General features: G+C 35.8%; 1 protein-coding gene across 1 annotated transcript in view; it reads right to left on the minus strand.

Moving 5' to 3' along the window:
• Positions 1–7,937: 7,937 nt before the first annotated feature.
• Positions 7,938–21,911, minus strand: part of LOC122345662 (ras-specific guanine nucleotide-releasing factor RalGPS1) — a 97,667-nt gene continuing 83,693 nt past the window's right edge. Inside the window, 12 exon segments of the mRNA XM_043239997.1 lie at positions 7,938–8,177; positions 8,179–8,207; positions 8,304–8,353; positions 8,355–8,390; positions 8,392–8,405; positions 8,476–8,568; positions 9,280–9,385; positions 10,722–10,802; positions 11,967–12,015; positions 12,886–13,037; positions 13,582–13,711; positions 20,912–20,979. Coding sequence (XP_043095932.1) covers positions 8,100–8,177; positions 8,179–8,207; positions 8,304–8,353; positions 8,355–8,390; positions 8,392–8,405; positions 8,476–8,568; positions 9,280–9,385; positions 10,722–10,802; positions 11,967–12,015; positions 12,886–13,037; positions 13,582–13,711; positions 20,912–20,979 — 886 coding nt within the window. The 3' untranslated portion in view covers positions 7,938–8,099.

Consider the following 21,911-nt stretch of genomic DNA (forward strand, 5'->3'; position numbering starts at 1 on the left):
CACCGAAGTATACGATGTTTAGTTCTTTTATTATTGCGTGTATTTTAAAATGACAAACGGCTTTGCTACGGTTAGATTCAACATGTGCAATAATGGCGGAATGAGAGTTTTAAAGGGATTAATGATAAACAGTATGTTTTCAGGTATCAAAATTAGTACAGAGTTGAAGGAAGGAGGCCTAAAGACAGGTAATTGAGTAAAGCCTTCAAAGCGTTACCCACATCAATACTTTTTGGTCGATACTCAATGAATCTGATTTGCATTGTAAATGTAAAGAATATTTTTCACCAATTGAACTGCAAGTATTATTAACCACCTCAATCATGTTTTTAAAAATTTTTCTCTCACAAAACTAAAACCAAGACAAATAGTATATTTTATGCAAACAATATTACAGCACACCAGCGTGTTTATTCTAGGGAGTGATTTTGTGTCTCATACCTCAAGGCAAATCTTTTTCTCCTCTTGAGTCCCAGCAGCTTCGCCGCTCCATCCAGCCTTCTAGTTTAGTGTTGAAACATCACTGCCAGGCGTGCTGATGATCAGAGAAGAGAAGAAAGAAGAAGAAGTCAATCAGTCAATCTGACTCCTAGAACCACAATCCTGCCACTTTTAGTTTAGATCCGCAGCCGGAGAACCGTGGAGGTGCTGCCTGCACGAATTACACACCTTGTTTTTCTACCGCATAAGAGCGTTTGGCCAAAATCTTGCATTTCGGTGTAAGTATATACTTTGGAAGTTCGACCACCTAAAATAAAGTGGAACTGTATTTAGATGCGTTTAAACATTTCATTTGACAAATATTATTCTTGATTATTTAGTGAGTTTGGCTCAAGGTATGTTTAGAGGTTTTTTGTGAGATTTAACTTAAAGTAGTGTGATTTCAGATGTTCCAGATTTTATAGATATTAAAAAAAGATCATCTACAGTTCAAAAAGAAGTTCAGTGAATGCTTGAAAAAAATAGAGAGGTATTATTGCTCTTTGGCATTGATGTGTGTGTGTAATACTCTTTGCAATAATGTGTATGTATTAATAATGTGTCTTCAATAATATCATATACTCATATATATATTAATAATGTCATGCCTGCTAATATTAATATATATGTAGCTGTGTCTTTTTAATGTGCTATGTGTATTGTCTGTGTATGCTATAATAATAATAATAATAATAATAATAATAACATAATAATAAAGTAATATGTAATAATGTATGTGTGTGCGTGTGTGTGTGTGTGTGTGTGTGTGTGTGTGTGTGTGCGTGTGTACATTTTAGTGACATATGAGACTCAATTTATATAGTGGGCATAGGTATGATAGGTATTACGAGAAAGAGTAGCTTTTTGGAGCGTCACCTCGTGTCTCCACTTTTCAAATGCTTACAATCATACATTTTAAAATCTAACAATAGCTGTGAATTTCCTGTAAAGTGATTCCAGATGTGAGACAACAGCATACTGGTTGCCTGATACTCTTAAAGCCATTCATACACAATTCAAATAAGCGTGTGCTTTTTGTTTTAGAGTTTAATCCATTCACATTCAACAGCGGAAGTTAGCAAAATCTTGTATCTTAACCTCATTTCACTTTACATTTGTCCCTTTTCATATTCAGAAGTTGCCAATAAAGACAATATTAGCATCAGTGGTTTTGGTGAGAGTATTTGTAAAATCTCTGCAGTGGCTTACTCAAGGCTTTAATTATAAGTTTAATATTGAGAATGAATTGAACCATTTGGCAGCTCATCGATAGACCAGGTTTCTTCTATTCTGAGGCGTGTTCCAGAAAGGGGCAGTGAGTCAAAGCTTTTAGGATCTGTTTCATCCCCAGTGTTCTCTGAAGCATAGAACTAATTTTACAGGTTTGCCTGCAGTTAAATTCACAGTTCATATTTATTGCATAAGGCCGTTAAGTCGTCCAAAAAATGCTGAATCATATACAGGTATGTACAGATTATTTTAACCTGGAGAACATATATAGCGCTACGCATGTAAGTTTCTTGAAGACAACGTTTTGTTTCAAGGACTTTTGATTGCATCTGGTTTCATGCTTCATTATGTTTAGTTATCATTAGTATTGTCCTTTTGCATTCTTGTTTTCCTATTCCAGTAAAAGCTGCTTTGACACAATCTGCATTTTTACAAATTACTATATAAATAAGTGTCTTGACTTCGATATAGCATGATATAGATGTCAAATGTACTAAACTTTCTTTTGCGACAGCTGACTGACCTGCTTCAAAGTTTCAGCGCAGGCCATGCGACTTAGAGATGCATTAAAGGTTACAAGAACAAAATTTCCACATTCTCAGTAGGGGCTAAAATATACTTATAAAGCGAAAACTCCAGCGTAATGTATAAAAACAAAATAAAACTAAACTAAAACTGACAGCATTAATGAAACTAACATAAAACTAAGAAAAATTTATAGCAAATTTGAAAGCTAATTAAGAATTGCAAAACTGTAATAACCTTGTTGTAGTCTGAAATATCTTTGCTTGACACACAAGTCACCCCGTCAACACCAAGCAACACCTGATGAAAGTGAAACTGCATGCAGGCGAACTACAATCGATTGACCTTTGCAGATGTATTTACATAAAATAACTCAAGATCCTCCTCAATCAATATCCTGGCCTGAATAAAGAAACATTATTATTCGGTGACATTACAGTAAGAGCATTCATTCCAGCTGATGCTGTTTTAATTGAATAAATGCTGCAGGGGTGCCGATAGCGATTTGCGTGTGATGCCAGGAACCGGTGCGTCCTTCTGGAGTGACCGGCAGTGTGACGATATGTACAGATCGTTTAAATCGGGAGTTCTCTGCGGCACTGCGTAAAAGGGTTTTTCAGAAGACAAGTTTTTCATAAGACTTTGATTAGCAACAACAGAAAAACAGATACAATCAGCCAAAGTGTTTGCAGGTGTTTTGTGCTCTTCAAATCATCAGTATACAATATTATATATACATAGATGAATTCGACGGCAACAACGGTATCTCATTCATGTTAGGTGAAGTTCCAATAGAAGTTTTAATAACAACAAAGTTATGAATTAATAAGTAAATATGTCTTACCACAGTAATATATCACTCTTTCTTAAAGCTTTATTAAACATTTAAGCGAAAACCAGGAGAACTTTTGTTAATAAATGTTTTATTTCTTCTATATTAATGAGTTGGTGCTTTCACTTTTGCTGCGTTTTCATTAAAAACAGCGATGAACCACAAACCAGAATTGGTTTACAGAAACCTTATTTATTTAGGTCACAGCGCAGTGTAAACAATTCCAATTTGTTAAGAGTTAGATGCAATAAATGCAAACTCTGAAAAAGAAATCCATAAACAAAATGTTCTTTCAATGAAACTGATTTAGCCTGATATAATTGAATTAATGGCACTATTTTGTGCGTTCATACACACACATCTTTTATCAACTACTTTGGCACAGTTGATCTTTACTTCACTCTAGCTGTGGGGTCTCTTAAAAGGGCTTTGGAGTAATGCAATGTTGCCACAATATCTTTGAGATCTAGAAAATGATTTAATGAACCTTGAATTGTTCCAAAAACTATTTCAATGTGTTTTTCAGGATTAGAAAAAGAAGCGGTTTCGATTAAAATGCCAGTGTGCATGTAAAAAGACTGGGCAGAACAATCAGAACAAACTTAAGTTGGCATTTATTGAGTCTTGGATATATTAGTGCAACATTACGGTGTCCACGAAGATAAATGATACTTAAGCGTCTGTATGATAGGTTCACTATTGAAATATGATGAATTGTGTCTTTTACTGACAAATGACGATAAGAGACTGCTCTCTCATCTCCTCCTTTTCTATCAAGTAATCTCAGCTGTACAGAGTAGAGATATCTTATTCTGGAAACAAATCATACACCAAGACAGTTATGTTACTGGCATTTTAATCTTTGTACCAGAAGAAATCAGCCAAAAGCTGATGAAGCGCAATGTACACGTGCCAAACAGGAAATAATTTGTAACATATTTACAAGGCGACGCAACGAGAGTTCATTCCACAGTTCCAGCGTGAAACGAACAGAACGAGTGCATTTCACTCGTCATCCAGCGAAACGGCTGTTTCAAGCAGAAGGCAAAACTAGACAAATAATACAACTGCTCGCCTCGAGTGCTTCAATGTCGTGTGATCCGGGTGTATTTACATCAATCGCAAATAAATCACATCTAAAATAAACGTTTTTGTTGCGTGTGCCACTGCGTGATTTAATATACATATATATAGCTTTACATGCATATATATATCTCACAAAGATGTCGTTTTATATATTAAAGAATTTAAACATAAAATATAAATTATCTACGAATATACCTGTAAACATAATATCCGCGGTACACGCATTAAACAAAGCTTGTATTTTTGGCGTGATTATTAGTGACAGCATTAGTAATATTTCAAGTACAAGTTTCTGGAGTCATGGCATGGCTTTTATTGTTCCAATAGCGTTTCATTTACGTGAAGAACACCCTTCAAACTACAGAAAATGGAGCGGCGAGTTCTCTGGAGTTTTCTTCAGGCACGACAGCGGCTCTATAAAGTTAACCTTCATTCCAGAGAGCAGACGTGCTTAAAACACACATTAAACGTCGAGTACAATCATCAGTCCTGCACAGAACCACATACGAGATAGAAACTACAACTAAGTGGCGTCTGGAAATCTGACTAAAAACCAAACAAAGGCATAAAAGAATAGATGTCTCTTCGAAAATCAAACTGCAGACATGCAGCTGCTTGGAATAAATCTCGAAAACACGTCCAGAGCACATTTCACGCCGAAAATCAACAGATAAATATAAAGAATCACGTTTACGAAGAAACTTCAGTCTGTTCTTACTCATCTATTTTATTTTAAAGCTTGAGACTTTATTTTCAAGTAGATTCTAAGCAAGTTTTATTGTATTCAAATATAAAAAAGATACAATAATAATAATAAAAAAATCCATAAATTAAATTAAATATAGTACCATAAGTATAAATATTTAAAATGTAAAAGACGTGTTTTTGTTTGTTTGCAGTATCGAGAACGTGAGGATTAAATCTGTTTAAATACCTTAAAAAATGCCTTCCTTTCTTTATGCAAAAAATATGAAACATTTCCTTCTATTAACTTTTGAGGAGTGAAATATGGCCGCGGACAAATTTTATGACAGGTTTTGTGAGATTCACCGATCACGTTTGCGTGAATATTTAGGATTTCTAAACGACACGCATTAAAAAGACGCAGCTCTTGTTTTGTGAGATGTTTTAATATCGATTGCGTTGCGCGTCATAAAAAACGGTGTTCTCCGGTTAATGCGCAAAGGAATCCCTAACGGATGTAGCAATCACGAACAGCTGGTTTTAAGTTGTGAGGCGAAACCTTCATTCGACAGGAAAGGCGTAATAATTAGTTAATACTTAAAAGCCCAAACAAGCTTTCATTAGTATAAAACGACTAAAACAGGAAGTGGGTTCAGAATCTCTGAGTGTAAACAAGTCACACGAACCTCCTTCAGCCAGCATCTTCACATTAACCAGAAACAAAAACCCACGCTGGAAGGAGGTGATCGGTCTACAACTAAACCGCTCTTGACCAGTGAGTATCGAGCGGTTTAAGCTTTGTCTTTTCGATCCGGCTGGGGTTTGTTTGTTGCAGCTCTAAGAGCGAATTAGTTTGGCTTTTAATCTTCTGCTACGGGCGTAGCGTTTTAGCTTTCTCTCTAAAACTCATTTCGTATCACCACAAAAAGCGTAGCCATCCAGCGCTTCTGGTTCATTTAAATCCCCGATGCACTCCTCGCGAAAGGCCTGCGAACACCTTGAGATCCGAAAGTCTCCACAGAAAAGACTCGACCTGCCTCCTTAGCGTCCAGCTTTGTAACGGAGCGTCTTGAAGTTGAGACAGCGTGTCCGGCGGCTCGTGGAAGGTTTTGCTCTTTTTCATCCTTTTACGCTGAAACAAACACATTCTTCTCCGTCTCTCTGTAGGCCTTTGGCACCTTATAAATGTCTTCAGGCACGAGTCTGTTTACTCAAAAGACATGAGATTGGCTTTAGTATCTGGAGGAAAGAGAAAGCACAGTGATTTCTAATTATAGTACATCTGTTCAAAGTAGCTAAACGAACCCATTTAATCAAAATATATTTTTATGATATTAAATACACATTAATAATCACACAAATACACAACCATTTGAAAGTCTGAGTAAGATCGGTCTCTTCAGCTTGCCAAGGCGGTATTTGTTTCATCAAAAATACCATAAAATAGGCAATATTATTGCAATTTAAGATAACTGCTTTCTATTTTAATATATTTGAAAAGTTATTCCTGTGACCAAAGCTCAATTTTCAGCATCATTACTCCAGTGTCACATGATCCTTCAGAAATTATTCTAATATGCTGATTTGCTGCTCAAGAAACATGATTATTATAAATGTTTAAAACAGCTGCCCTATATATCTGTAGAAACTGAGATACATTTTTTCTGCAGGAGTTTTTGATGAACACAAAGTTGATATATATATATATATATATATATATATATATATATATATATATATATATATATATATATATATATATATGTATGTGCTAAAGAACAGTAAAAGCTAAATTAATTTGTTTCATTATTTTGCATTATATAGTACATCTACAGTCATTTAAAATTAATATTACATGCATGAAAACATTACATTACATGCATTAAAACTAATAAGCATTTTCATAATGTGTTGCTCTCTATACTAATTCCATTCATTTGATATTCAACAAGACTCACTTTTATTGTTCTATATACACTCTAAAACATTATTTACCCTAAAACACGCATTTCAGTACATTAAAAGATAGAGATTTGGGTAACACATTATTTAAAGGTGTCCATGACAGAAATGACCTAGTAGTAGCTGTTGTACTTACATAAAACAAAATGTACTTACTGTGTAACTACGTTACGTAACAGTTTGTAATTATGTAGATGTAATAGGCTGCTACTGTTACTCATTTGTTACCGTCCGAGTCTGTTACACAGCTACTTAAGTAACCAAAAAGATTGTCACAAATGTATTCTGGACCTTATACAAACGTAATCATACATTCAATTACACAGGCATAAGATACTTCAAATAAAGTGCATCAAAAATTCTACTGAAGTGTGCTTTATGTGTGTCTATCCTGTACACCTTATCCAGCAGCACCTTACTTTGATTAACCCATTACTAAACATCTTAAATATATATAATACCTTTCTAAATACACAGGAATAAGCAACTCTGAATCTGATTGGCCAAATAGCGCTTACATATACGTGCACCTAGTACACCTGCGTGCCAGATTTCGTTGACGAAGAGCACTCTCAGGGGCGGTATCGCAGCATCTCGTTCCTATTCAGTGAACTGTGGTTACACACATAACCGAGATGTTCCCTTTCATCGGTCTCTCGATGCGCGCGATGATGGAAGTCCGCTCATAGGCCAACGATATGTCAATGGGCTAAGTGTTGCTTAGTGACAGCCACGTCCTCTATTTTTGGCTCTGAAACCGATAAACAGCTGGTCGGATTGAAGCCGTGCGCTCCGCGTAAATCTTCAGCACTCTTACGGGGACGAAGGCCGAGGTTCTCTACTCCCACATCAGACGGGGTAAAGCCTCCAAGACCGCCTGCTGAAAGCGAAAAGTGCTCGAAGTGACCTTAGGGATATAATCCGGCCTCTGCCGCAAACGAACCGTAACCAGTCCGTACAAGTGCTTGCAAGTCCCCAACTCTCTTAAAGGAGGACAATGCTATCAGAAGGACAGTCTTTAAGGTCACACTAGGTTATACTAGGTGCACGTATACATAATACAGGCTTTAGACATTCACGTGCTCCCATACGCGATAATCGTCATTGCAGCATCGAGAGACCTATGAAAGGGAACTGTATTACATAACTTAGTTTGATTTTATTTCATGCACTACTAAGTACCAAATGAGGTAATTCATCTGTATTATGACACCTCAAAGTGTTACCCAGATTGCTATCAATGAAAAAGGAAAAGGTACTGGTCCAGTGACATTTATAGTGGAATAAAAGGAGGTTTTGCTCATGTTTGTGATACCTGCGGTCTTCTTCTGCGACAAGCCTCCTCCAGGTGTTTGTGCCACATGATCGCAGTGAAGCGATGCGCTCGTCTGAAACTTGTAAACATTCCCTGAGAAACACAGACCCATATCGATTACTCTACTTCATTTAACAATGACTGAACGAAGCGCTTTTGTGACAGAATCCCTCAGTGAACCAGATTCACCTTTGTCAGGATCGTTGAGCTGGAAGATGTTGGGTTGAGCGGATCGTCCGCAGCACCGCCATCCAGCCCAGAACACACACCTTCTTACGGTGAAGACTTGTACTGGGTCAAACAGAGGAAGGTTGTTATTTACTTATTTAAATACGTTAAAAAAAGTCTTTGCATCCCTCACATGTTTCCGTTCTGCGGCTCGCAGAGCTTTGGATCCGTAGAATAAGAGAGTGGAACCACACAGTGTGATCCAGTACCGCGTCCAGGAGGCCAGCTGAATAAAAAACAAACAACATACAAAGAATAATGCACACTAATAATTGGGCAATGCTCTTTAAACGTATGTGAACTCTAAACTCCTGTATCGCAAAGATCTTTGAACTGATCAGATCTGTACGTGCAACGCGGTGGAAGTTTACGGTAAAGACTTTCATGTAATTGCAGGAATATTTTTAGATGCTGGTCACTAGATGGAGCGCTTGAGTTAAATATTTGGTTAATCGAACTAAGCCAAAATTGACACACCTGATGATCAGTGTGAAGACTTTCTGAAATATCATGAATCTTTTACAGAATAAAGTTAAAGCTGAGTTTGAGTTGTGGCCTTATGTGCTGACCTTTTTATATATATATATATATATATATATATATATATATATATATATATATATATATATATATATATATATATAAAGAGTTAATGCAACTGCCCTCAATAGTCCATACATTGTGTGTGTATATATATATATATATATATATATATATATATATATATATATATATATATATATATATATATAACAAATGTACAATGTATAGAATATTGAGGGCAGTTGCATTAAGCCTTAATAATAGTGCTAAAAAAACTTTGGCCATAAGTAGTGTAAATGTCATGTATGCACAATTTTAAAGCGCATTCATAGATATCTTTAAATACTGAATATTGGCAAATATTTAAACTCCTGTCTGTTTCCTTCCTGTTCACCTTGGGTTTCCTTCCCTCCTTCAGTAGGGTCTTCCTCTTCAGTGGCCCCTCCATCACGACTCCACCGGACTCTCCATGAGCCAGACTGGACTCTGCTACCGAAGGACTGGACAGAGAGAAGCACATTAGTCCAATACCTTACCACTCTGTGTGTGTGTGTGTGTGTGTGTGTGTGTGAGTGTGAGAGCGCGCGCTGCTGCAGACGGTCCAGCTCACATCTGATGTGAGGATGTGATGGAGCTGCTGGAAAGCTCAGGCTGAGGTGAAGAGTGAGTGTGAGAGAGGAAAGAAAGCGCTGATGGAGGACAGAAAGACCAAACACCCCACTCACAACACATCAGCTCTGTTTCAAAACCTAGTGAGCTCTTCCTCCACACATTAGTTTGACATGTTTTACCATTTAACATGTTTAACCTTTAATTTAAAACACCAGACCTGCCATCCTCTACACTCTCAAACTGACATACTTGCATATATCCATATTAGTGCTGGGCAATGATTAATTACAATTAAACAAAAATAAATGTATATTTTTAAGGTATTTAAAAATAAATAAATAAATAAATAATATGAATATTAATATATGCATATATTAAAAATACATACTGTATATGTACGTATATAATATATATGTATATAGTGTATATATATATATATATATATATATATATATATATATATATATATATATATATATATATATATATACACATAATAAATACACACACACTTTTTAATTTTATTATAATACATTCTTTCATTTTATTATATATTTATATATTCCAAAATATTTACTGTATGTACGTGTACACACACACACAAACATACAGTATGTATACACACTCAAATTCATCATATATTATATATTCATTATATTATATTATATTATAGTCATTATATTGTTTATTTTCATGTGTTTAAATCCTTGGAAAAACTTGTTCCAATCTAATTTATTTAATTATTGGTTTACTATAAAATAATGCATTATATTTAATGCTTATTTTTAATGTCATTCATTTTTGTGATTGAATTTTTCATTCAACTTTGCTGCAGACCCCAGTTTGAAGCCCCCTCTGCTAAAAGACTGAATGCACACGTAAACACGAGGAGCACTATTTGACCGCTGCTGTGTACAGCGTCCACGTTAGCTAGGAGCTGCATGAGAAGCAAGTCGTCTAGGTAGACAGGACGGGAGCGTGGACCGCAAGCCCACAGGTTAGGTTTTGGACGAGAGCTTTTTCTCTTCTACAAATGCAGTTCTACGACCATCCTGAGATGATGACAGTCTGACAGCTGGATAAAGAGAGAACAGATGACAGACGTGACAGTCTTCAGAGAGAGAAACTGGAATGTTGAAGAGGAGACTCTGCATGCCAAGACAGGTGAACCCGATGCCCCAGAGGAATGGAGGAGGTGACCTTTGACCCTGGCAGGGTTTGTACCTGTGGGCATGGCTGCGGCCTCTGGGGGAGCTGCGGAGAGGGACCCTCCAGTTAGGGCCCAGAGTGGCGTACATGCGGCCCCTGTTTACACAGATGAGTTCAACCCACACCAATACTACACATCTCTAAACGCTCAACGCTCTATACTGGATTACAAACTAAAGAAATTAATGCCATATATATTGACAGTCGTATATAATCAGGCGGAGTTCTGCTCCCCTTCCCCAAGAAATATTAAATAAATAAAATGAAAACAAACCAAAAAGATTAACTGCATGCATCTATTTGATCATATTAATCATTCAAAACACACAGTATTCAAATTGCTTAGAATTAGCGTATTTATATAAATATATGGAAGAATTGCAAAATATAAACTACCGATTTGTGTAAAAAAATAAAAAAGAAAAGCGACTTTTGTCTTACTTTTATGACTTTGTTCAGAACTAACGTATGGCTGGCTAATCTGAATCACGTTCCTCTGTTAAAACTTGAATTAAAAATTCATAAATCTCAAACTTAGGCCCGAATATTGTTTTCACAGACTCTCTCTCTCTGACCGAACTGAATGAAAGCTGAAAAACATGTCTGAATGAACCTGTGCAGATGTTAAAGGGATTGTTCATATAATGCATAACACAATTCTATCATTTATTCATTTTCTCTTTTTTCCGTTACAATTAAAACTAATTCAACTTCCAAAAGCATTATTTCACAGCTGTGCACTAAACCACAGGGTCTTCTGAGTTCACCAGACTCAACACTAATGCAAAAGTTGTATAGGAGAAAGAAAGTTAAACGGTTTTGATCTCCTTAAATCTTCAGCTGCTCAGAAAAATGTGTGTTTCAGAAGATGTGTTGCTGTGTTTAGTTATTTGTGTTTATATCAATGTGTTTCCTGTGGAATGGACATATATAGATGCTAAACATTTATATACATTTATAACCGGAAACAATGAATGAACAACAACAAAAACAATCAGTACTGTTGAGCTAGGAAAAAAAAAAAAAACACATAAAAATCTCGTTTTTAACTTAGCGTGAAAAAGTTGCATGAAAGCTATTATTTCACTAATGTTGTAGTATGTACTTTAATAAATGTAATGCTCATTTAAGTTAGTTAATGCGTTAACATCGACAAATGTGACTTTATTTTAAAAACCAAAAATGCAGCACTTATTAGTCTTATTAGCAGATGATGTTTAGACGCAAAAACAAGACAAAACTGAACAGACAGAGTCTCACCTCTCGACCCCCGGAGAAAGATCCTCACAGAACGAGCTCTGACTGCTGCCTGAAAAACACAAACCTGTCATATTAAAACATCAGATCTTTATTAAACTGTTATTTTAATAAGCTACTTGGGTCCTGTGAAGTGATGCACCTTTTGCTGGCCAATCAGCACAAATATATTCAGGGTACGATACTTAATTAGCTGTGGAATAACGTTAATAACACTTCATTTTGACTTCCAGCAGATACAATAATGGACTTATGATATGGAAGCACATTATGCCTGATATAGAGAACGGGACATGCATGAGTTTGCATGGGATCCTACTGACTTTCTCTTTGTAAAGTTATATTTAGTCTTTCAATTCTGTTGCCATGACGACATAATGTATTTTCTGCTCCTTTCGCACAACGCATGCAACGATATCAGAAATCAGTTGTCTCAAATTATATCAGAAATACATAAGCAGATCATCAAAACTAGTACAGTAGTACCGTCTCCAAAGTATTTAGAACAAATTTCAAGGAGGTTTTCACTGAATCCTGTTAAATATATATTAATTTACTGACTTGCATATATGCTGTACATTCACATAAAACAAGAAATATATTTGACATTATATGAAAAATGCTGGCTGTGTGACTTCTTATGCATCTTATGCACCTATAAAAAAATGAATATATATATATATATATATATATATATATATATATATATATATATATATATATATATATATATATATATATATAAAAGCTGCTTTGAAACAATATGTCTTATGAAAATAATTATGGCTTAACAACAGTAATAAAGCTTTACTTTTTTATAATTTTTATTTATAATTGCATTATTTAACCCCATTTTATTTTCAAACTGAGGGCCGATTTCAGAAATGCTCAAGATGCTTTAAAGCTGGTGCATTCCTGATACCTATAGAGACGCCGTTGGACACAGAAGAGCTGTGCGGGTTGTTTCTCGCTGGACTCTGAGACTCCAGGAAGCTGTCGTCCAGCAGGTGACGTGGTTTCTCGATGGGAAACGTCGCACTTTTGCTCTCCACCACCCCGAAATGCCACATCATGCTGTGAGAGACGGTCAGAAAACCATCACCAGGAGTGAGATGGTGTTTCCAGGGAAAAGAACGCTTGAAGAACTAAATACAAACGTGCTGCAGGTTTAATGTCACGCAGTTGCAATAACGCCAGTTTGGTGGTTGGTTGGATTTTTGAATGTATACGTCTAATTTAATAAACAGTATCTAAGTATTATAAGCGTTATAGGCATACTGAAATAAAATTGACAGTGAAATAGAAAAATAAAATAGAATAAATCAATACAAAAGAGCAATGCTTTTAAATCCTCTAGAAAGTTGGGCCTCTTTATTTCCAATTGCACGACTATTTATTTATTTTGAAACTGAGGGATGGTTGAAAATGATCTCATGAATGTCGAGTTATAAATGTTTTATAACAAACGGCACTTTTGATCAATTTAATGCATCCTTACTAAATAAAAGTATTCATTTCTTCAAAAATACAGGATGTGTATGTATATATGTGTGTGTGTGTGTGTGTGTGTGTGTGTGTGTGTGTGTGTTGTGTGTGTGTGTGTGTGTAGAGACGATACTGACGCGTTTCGAGGCTGTGGCTCTTCCGGTGGCGTGAGGGCGGCGGGGTGGGGATATGAACCCCCACGGTGGCGTCCGGACATGTGGGCCGTCGATTATACCTGACCGATAGAGACAACTCAGACGGACCTGGATGAAAGAGACGGGAGAGAGAGAGAGAGAGAGAGAATGGGTTTGGCTCTGAACATGCCTGATTGTTCTCAGCGTCGCACTCAATGAAACCGAATGAAAGAAAGCACGTGGAGGCTCTCTGTCAGCGGAGCCTCTGCTTTAGCAATCACAGCCGCTACACAAATGTTAACATTCTCCAGTCCTCTTGAGGGAGACAGATTCAAGGCAGCGATGATTATTCAGTCCTGAGAGAGGAAAACGGAGAGGTTCCCCAGAGAAACCATCCACATGTTCCCGTCAGTGAGCTTCACATGCTCTCTGAGCCTCGCTCGTGCTTCTCTTCTGCTGCATTTAGTGAACCAGTATTTTAGTACTGTTCATATACTGTTATATCATTTATACTTGCTTTTATTTTTTCAGCTAATATTTTAATTTTAGTTTAGTTAACATGCTTTTAAAAAAAAATAATAAAGATTTATTTTTAGCTTTAATTTATTTTATTTCAGTTCTACATTTACATGACACCAGTGTTTCATATTATATATAGTATAGTATTTTTAATGAAATTTTATTGTATTATATACACAATAAAATATTTATATTTTCATTTTGTAACATTTCTATTTATGTATTTTCATTTTATTGACATTTACATGTGACCAGTGCTATTTTTATATTTTTTCCATTACATTTTATCATATTATATTAGGATTATAGTATTTATTAATATTTAGAATTATCTTTGTATCTTTGTTTATTTTCATTTTACTTCAAATTTTTAATATTTAGCTTTCTTTTTTAATTTCCATTTTATATTTACACTCAACCAGGGTTGTTATTATAATTTTTAAATTTTATATTAGTGTAATTTAGTAATTCTGTTGTGTTTTTGTCACTTTATTGAAGTTTTATTGAAACATTTGGATAGTTTTTTTTTTTTTTGAAAACAATCATGAGCAATGCAATCAGCAGTAGAATACTTTAACATGTAACTAATAGTGCAGAAATAGTTCAGCATATTTACAGCGGATGCTTTCATCCAAATGGAGTATAACTCTTATTTGTGTCAAAGTGAAAAGTCTGAACAGTTCACGTGGGTTACTCAAAGCAATCCTTCATCCAAAAATAAAATTTCACCCTCATATTGTTCCAAACAATGACTTTCTACCAAAATATTTTTGTGTTTGACATAAGAGAGAAAGTCATAGTTTGGAGGCACATTAGGGTGAGCACATGTTTGGATGAACTCTCCCTCTAAACTTCATTATCTCATCACGCGAACCCATCAAAACAAGCGTTCAGAGAGGCTCGGGCTCTTAACAGAGTGAACAAAAACACCTTCAGGTATCCCGGCAAAGTGGAAACATGGCAGGACAGCACGCTGAGACACTTACACACCAGAAGACACATGTAATGGAGCGCCCGGAGCCTTAAACCATGATCGCTCTCTTCCAGTCTGGGTCAGACCACGCTTTACTCCGCGTTTCTCGTATGTAAATACCTGAACGTCTCAGTGGGATGTTTAGGAAATGATCTTCACCTGGTTCTTGTTAAAAGCTTCATTAATGAGTCTGACTACCAACTCATTAAACCAAAGCCATATTTGGAGTGGATTTTCCATCTGACAATGAAAACGGCACGGCGGGGAGAGATCTGATTCGACGCAGGCGTTTCTGGAGCGTCAGCGAATTAGAACACAGACCTTTAAGTAGAAACAGCCATTAAGTATAATTAAAAGTGAACATGTTCTCTGTGGTGTGGAGTTACTTTTGTGCTCTTTATGCAATGAATAAGACATAAACTACAAGGGGTTTTTATTGTAAAAATGGAAAAAAAATACTGATCATCTCAACTTTTTTAGGCGTATATATATATATATTAAAAAAATAAAAATAAAAATAAATATATATATATATATATATATATATATATATATATATATATATATATATATATATATATATATATATATATATATATATATATATATATATATATATATATAAAACATATATATATATATATATATATATAAAATAAATTCACCTAATATTTACTATAATAACCATTTGAAGAGGTATTAATTTTCCAAACAAAAATTTATTTACTAAGAAAGTATCTGTAAAATAAATGGCATATTTACATGCGCTTGAGACTCCTTGCAGTTACAGTAAAACGCTTTGGTGCTGTTTTGGGACACGCAGGATCAAATCCAACCAAAATCACGTCCTCATTTCACCAATCATTCATAATTTGCTGCTTTGAAATAAAATGTGGCAAAAGAATATGATTTTTAAGCACCAGAGGGAAAGCTGGCGGCACTCAGGGAAACTCCAGAGCTCAAAACTGCAATTACTGGCTGCTTTTATGCAGGTTCTACTGGCAAGACGTACGCTTTCATTCATCGTGACCCTTTACTAATCACCTACTTATTAATTACCCAATATGTGAAGCACAGCTGACACTGGAGGCAATTGCATTTGACCTCACATTTGACCTTTCACTTTGAAAGGATTTGTACTGGATTGCTCCAAAAGCATTTAGCATACTTTAACATGTTTTAACGGTCAACATTAAAGTACTCGAGTTACTCGAACGCTTAGCACTAAAACATTTAAAAGTTGCTGGGAGTTGCTGAATGCGTTTGTCTGGTTTATGCTCCAAATCTCTCTGTTCTTCCCCTGTTCAAAGTGAATTAGGTGGCAGACACATGCTTTGAGTTCAGCGGTACATGTCAGCGATCAATCTAGGCCTGTCTGTAGACGCTGATCCATGTGTTTAGCCACATATGTTCCTGCGTGGAGGTCAGAAAGGTTTGTATGTCAAATATAAGTCATGTAGCAGCATGTGTTTCTTTTGTTTTTGTTACTAAATGAGAGATTTAGGTGACGTTAGAGGCCCAAATAAGTCTTCAGCTCACCAGGGCTGCATTTATTTGATCAAAAACACAGTAAAAAAATGGTAAAATATTATTGCCGTTCAAAATTGAATTCTGAATTCTATTGTAACATGTTTTAAGATGCAACTTATTTCTATAATGCAGAGCTGAATGTTCAGCATCATTACACCAGTCTTTATACTTTTGTGGATATTGATATAAATAAAGGTCTCTGCTGTCAGTTTTGATCAGTTTAATGGGTCTTTGCTGAATTAAACTCACAGGAACGTTTGTACACAAAACTAAGTGATAGTCAGAGAAACATGATGAATAACTCTCTGTCTATCTATCATTCTATCATCCATTCGTCCATTGTTCTATGCATCTATGGTTCAATCCATCCATCCATCCATCACCAATCCATCATTCTATTGTTCTACTCATCTATTGTTCCATTATCCATCCATTGTTATTGTTCAGTCTATCTATCATTCTTTCATACATCAATTCACCATCTATCATTCTCTCAATCTATGTATTGTTATGTTCATCCATCCATCCATCTTTATTCCATCATCAATCCATTCAACCATTCATCTGTCATCCATCCATCCATCTTTTTCCCATCAGCAGTCCATTCAACCATCCATCCATCCATCCATCCATCATCAATCCATTCAACCATTCATCTGTCATCAACATCCATCCATCCATCCATCCATCCATCCATCTTTTTCCATCAGCAGTCCATTCAACCATCCATCCATCCATCCATCCATCCATCCATCCATCCATCCATCATCAATCCATTCAACCATTCATCTGCCATCCATCCATCTGCTCATTCATCAATCTTTTTTCCATCAGCAGTCCATTCAACCATCCATCCATCCATCCATCTGCTCATTCATCAATCTTTTTTCCATCAGCAGTCCATTCAACCATCCATCCATCCATCCATCCATCATCAATCCATTCAACCATCCATCCATCCATCCATCCTTATTCCATCATCAATCCATTCAACCATTCATCTGTCATCCATCCATCCTTTTCCCATCATCAGTCCATCCATCCATCTGCTCATTCATCAATCTTTTTTCCATCAGCAGTCCATCCAACCATCCATCCTTATTCTATCATCAATCCATTCATCTGTCATCCATCCATCCTTTTTCCATCAGCAGTCCATTCAACCATCCATCCATCCATCCATCCATGAGAGTATATGTAATGATGAATTTCTTTTGCCAGTGAATCATCTAATCTACTAAATATGTATATTCACAACTCAATAGCATTCAAGAACATCCCAAGAATACACCGAATGAGCAGAGCTGGAATCTAGAGAACTCGGTCATTTGTTTTGCCCGGTTGAACGTGCTTTGCTCACAACATCACACTTCGTTTTGAGTTATTTCATACTTTCGATAACTTTACTTTGACTCCCGAATGTGGAAAATAAAGAGGGTAGGTGTGTCTAAACGGCTGTTCCATGTTTTGCTCTGTTTTCTGGCCTGAGTTTCGTGGCAAGATCTCATTTCCTTGGCTGGACGTCTTCACAAATACATCTTACGGGGTTATATAACAGCCAGTCACCCCGAGACTCTAGGAAAGACCTCGTCCGCCCAGTCCTCGCTGTGATGTAACCATGCGGCTGAGACGTGGCCACAGGCATCTCATTCAATAAAGGAAAATTACAGATATACATGCACCAAACATTTCTTGAAGTCACACACTGGCACTCAAGAATAAAATGAAAAGGAAAGAATGACACATCAAAAGCCAAATGGTCTTAGTATCCCGGAGCGCTGTGTTACATTACACTCGCTCAGATCATCTGGTGGTGATACTCAGAAGGGCATGATGCTTCACGGGGGAAAAATGTTGACGTCTTTATTTAACAATCGAAAACGTTCTGACTACATAAAGTCTAGATGTTCACTTCTGGCTTTGGAACGAGAATGGACGCGCTATTAAATGGCAAGAGAGGTCGCCTAGGAAACTCTACAAACATTATCGTTTATGAACATGGAAACCTATAGAGTTGGTTACGCCGCTGTTGGCTCCTCACGTCGTCGCGTGACTAGACCTCACGATCAACAGCCAGGCAGCGTTTTACAATGCCAGCGTGTAACTTACGGCTTTTACAATAACGACTTCAAGCAGTTCAAAGAGGACTAGAAACGCACACCTATATGCTCGTATCGTGGCTAACGTACGCAAAAATGGCTCAGACCATTTCAGTTACACGTGCCATGAAATAATCTCATTTGCTAGTGAATAATCCAGCGTTAAGGATCATGTGAGGTTCTAGTTCATTAAGCTATTCGATTATAGTTTGTTCAATTTCAGCACAAATGCGCTCATGGGCCAAAACACACAAAGTAGTTTGGGCTAGAAAAATTAGACTGAAAATTATTATATACTTATTACTAACCATAGCAAATTACTGGTAAATAAATCCCTACACATAACATTATATATGATATGCAACATTTGACGTCTTTCAATAATGGCAAATATATTTAATAATAATAATAATAATAATAATAATAATAATAATAATAATAATAATAATAATAATAATATTTAAGCACTTTAATTTGCATGGACCAATATAACAACAGCATATGAAGATAAATATATTTTGGTAACACTTTAGAATAGGTAACCCTTGTTAACTATTAACTATTTTCCCTCAATAAATTCTTATTTTGCTGCTTATTAATAGTTAGTAAAGTAGTTGATAAGTTTAGGTATTGGGTAGGATTAGTGAAGTAGAATAAATTCATGTAGAATAAGACATTAATGTGCTTAATTAGCACTAATAAATGGATAATATTCTAATAATATGCATGCTAAAAAACAACTAATAGGTGTAACTGTAAAATAAAGTGTTACCTATATTTTATATTCAGAACACTAATTCCAAGATTTACGAGTTTTTGAAACAGATTAACTGATTTATAAAAAAATGAATCCGAGCTCTCATACTAAGTTTGGGGTTGGAAAGAGTTTTCTTTTTTAGAAGAAGAAAATATTTTATTTGGCACGGATGCATTAAATTAATCAAAAGACACTAATGGCTTTTATAGTTTTACTAAAATTCTACTTTAAATAAATGACGTTCTTCTGAACATTCTATTAATACAAATAAATAAATAAAATAATGGACATTAATCAGATTGCAGAAAATTCAGCTTTGTTCATAGGAAAAAAACATTTACATTTTATAATATTATTGGTAATAATTCTACTATATTAATGTTTTCACTGTATTTTGGATAAAATAAATGCACCCTTATGAGCAGAAGAAAAAGGACCTACCTATTGATTTATGAGCTGGAACAAAACTATTGGCATTGGTTTGTGGGAAATGTGATGACCATAAGCACTTTTATAAAATTACACGAACAGTTGAGAAACTGTAAAATAGCCTAGCCCTTGCGATGGAGCTTGAGGAGGTCCTCCAGTCAGCTGTTACTCAGTGATTATTGTTCTGAGCTCAAGGAGCTGTAATGGTGGGATTATGAAGGCTCCGTAGAGAGCCATTCACGTGCTGTTTGTTTTCTCTGTCCACATTCAGTTCTCCTTGCCCTTAAAGAGGACGGGGCCTCGGCCCCCAGAGCCCTTCATTAACTCGACCACCAGGGCCAGTGACCTCATTCAGACCGGACAGCATAATGGATACAATGTCTTCTGGAAGTTAAAATTAGGATTAGTAAGATTTTAAGTAAGAAATGAATTCCTTTATTCAAGGAAGATGAATTAAATAGATCAAAATAAAAAGAAAATATTTTTTAAATAAACGCTGTTCTTTTGAACTTTCTATTCATCAAAGAATCTTGAAAATAGTAATTGTACAAAAATATGATTCAGTACAAACGTTTTCAAGACTGATAGTAAGGTTTCTAGAGCAGCAAATGAGGGTATTAGAATGATTTCTGTGTTAAATAAATGCTAAACAGAGTTTTTTTTTTTTAAAAGCTTTTGAGTAATAAAAATAGAAAAGAAAATGAATACTCCTTTTGCCAACTACACACACGCACACACACACACACACACACACACACACACACACACACACACACACACACACACACACACACACACACACTCACACTCACACTCACACACAGACACACACACACACACATTTGACATACACATTTGACATGGATCAAAAAAGTGGAATGCATTCTGGTTGTAGGTTTTAGGATGTTGACTAATGTGCATATATATATATATATATATATATATATATATATATATATATATATATATATGTGTGTGTGTGTGTGTAAACTCTAGAAATCGTGACATTTAGGCTGTCTTACCTGCAAGATCTTCTTTGGATGTGGCCATGCGTGGCGAGCTGTTCCCGGGTTCAATTTTCAGAGACAGTCTGTAATGGAAAGACAAGCAAAGTCTCACCAAGAACACTCCACAAGTTCCACTGAGCTTCAGGGTGGTGCATTTAATATTTCAAAACCAACTAACGTTAGGCTGAATGCGCGGGCTTTGAGGATGAATTTAGTTGAATCGGATTTGCCATAAACCCCAAAATACGACACATCAATGAAAGCACCGCATCATTTAAGGCTCTAGCAACAGTGCCACCTTAAACACTCAAAACTGATTTGACTGCAATAGAAGTCACTTTTCATTAAAAAATAAATTAATAAAATAATGGAAAACTGGATATTTTTTTGCTCTTTTCTATGCAAGCTATGAATCGCTCAAACATTAAAGTTTCATGAAAATGTACTCACAGCCTCACATAACTTGTTCACCAATGGATGCCCTGCAGTGAATGGGTGCCGTCAGAATCCGAACAGCTGATAAAAACATCACAATAATACACAAGTAATCCACATCACTCTAGTCTATCAGTTAATGTCTTGTGAAGCCAAAAATAATGCTTTTATCAGCTCTTCGTCGACGGCACCCATTCACTGCAGAGCATCTATTGGTGAGCAACCGATGTACTGTAATTTAATTTTTTTATTATTTCTTTAAACAGTTTGATGTGCTATCTACAGTTTCCCCAAATTTGCTGGACAGAAACAGCAAAAATGGCTCATAAATAACAATGACAGTATAAAAACCACAAGCTCATTAACGCATAATTACACCTAGTCTGTATTCATTGACTTGACCTGCGCCTGTACAATTTCATCAGAGACTAAAAAGATCATGCAACACTAAACTGCAACCACTTCACCTTTCAAAACACTTCCCTATAAAAGAGCTTACGGGCCTCAGAGGTGATGTAACACTCTTCATGCTGTTCATGCTTGCATTTGGCTTTTCTAGAGGAGAAAAACCCAAACGGGA

The sequence above is a fragment of the Puntigrus tetrazona genome, chromosome 5 (genome assembly GCF_018831695.1).
Source record: "Puntigrus tetrazona isolate hp1 chromosome 5, ASM1883169v1, whole genome shotgun sequence".
NCBI lineage: Eukaryota > Metazoa > Chordata > Actinopteri > Cypriniformes > Cyprinidae > Puntigrus > Puntigrus tetrazona.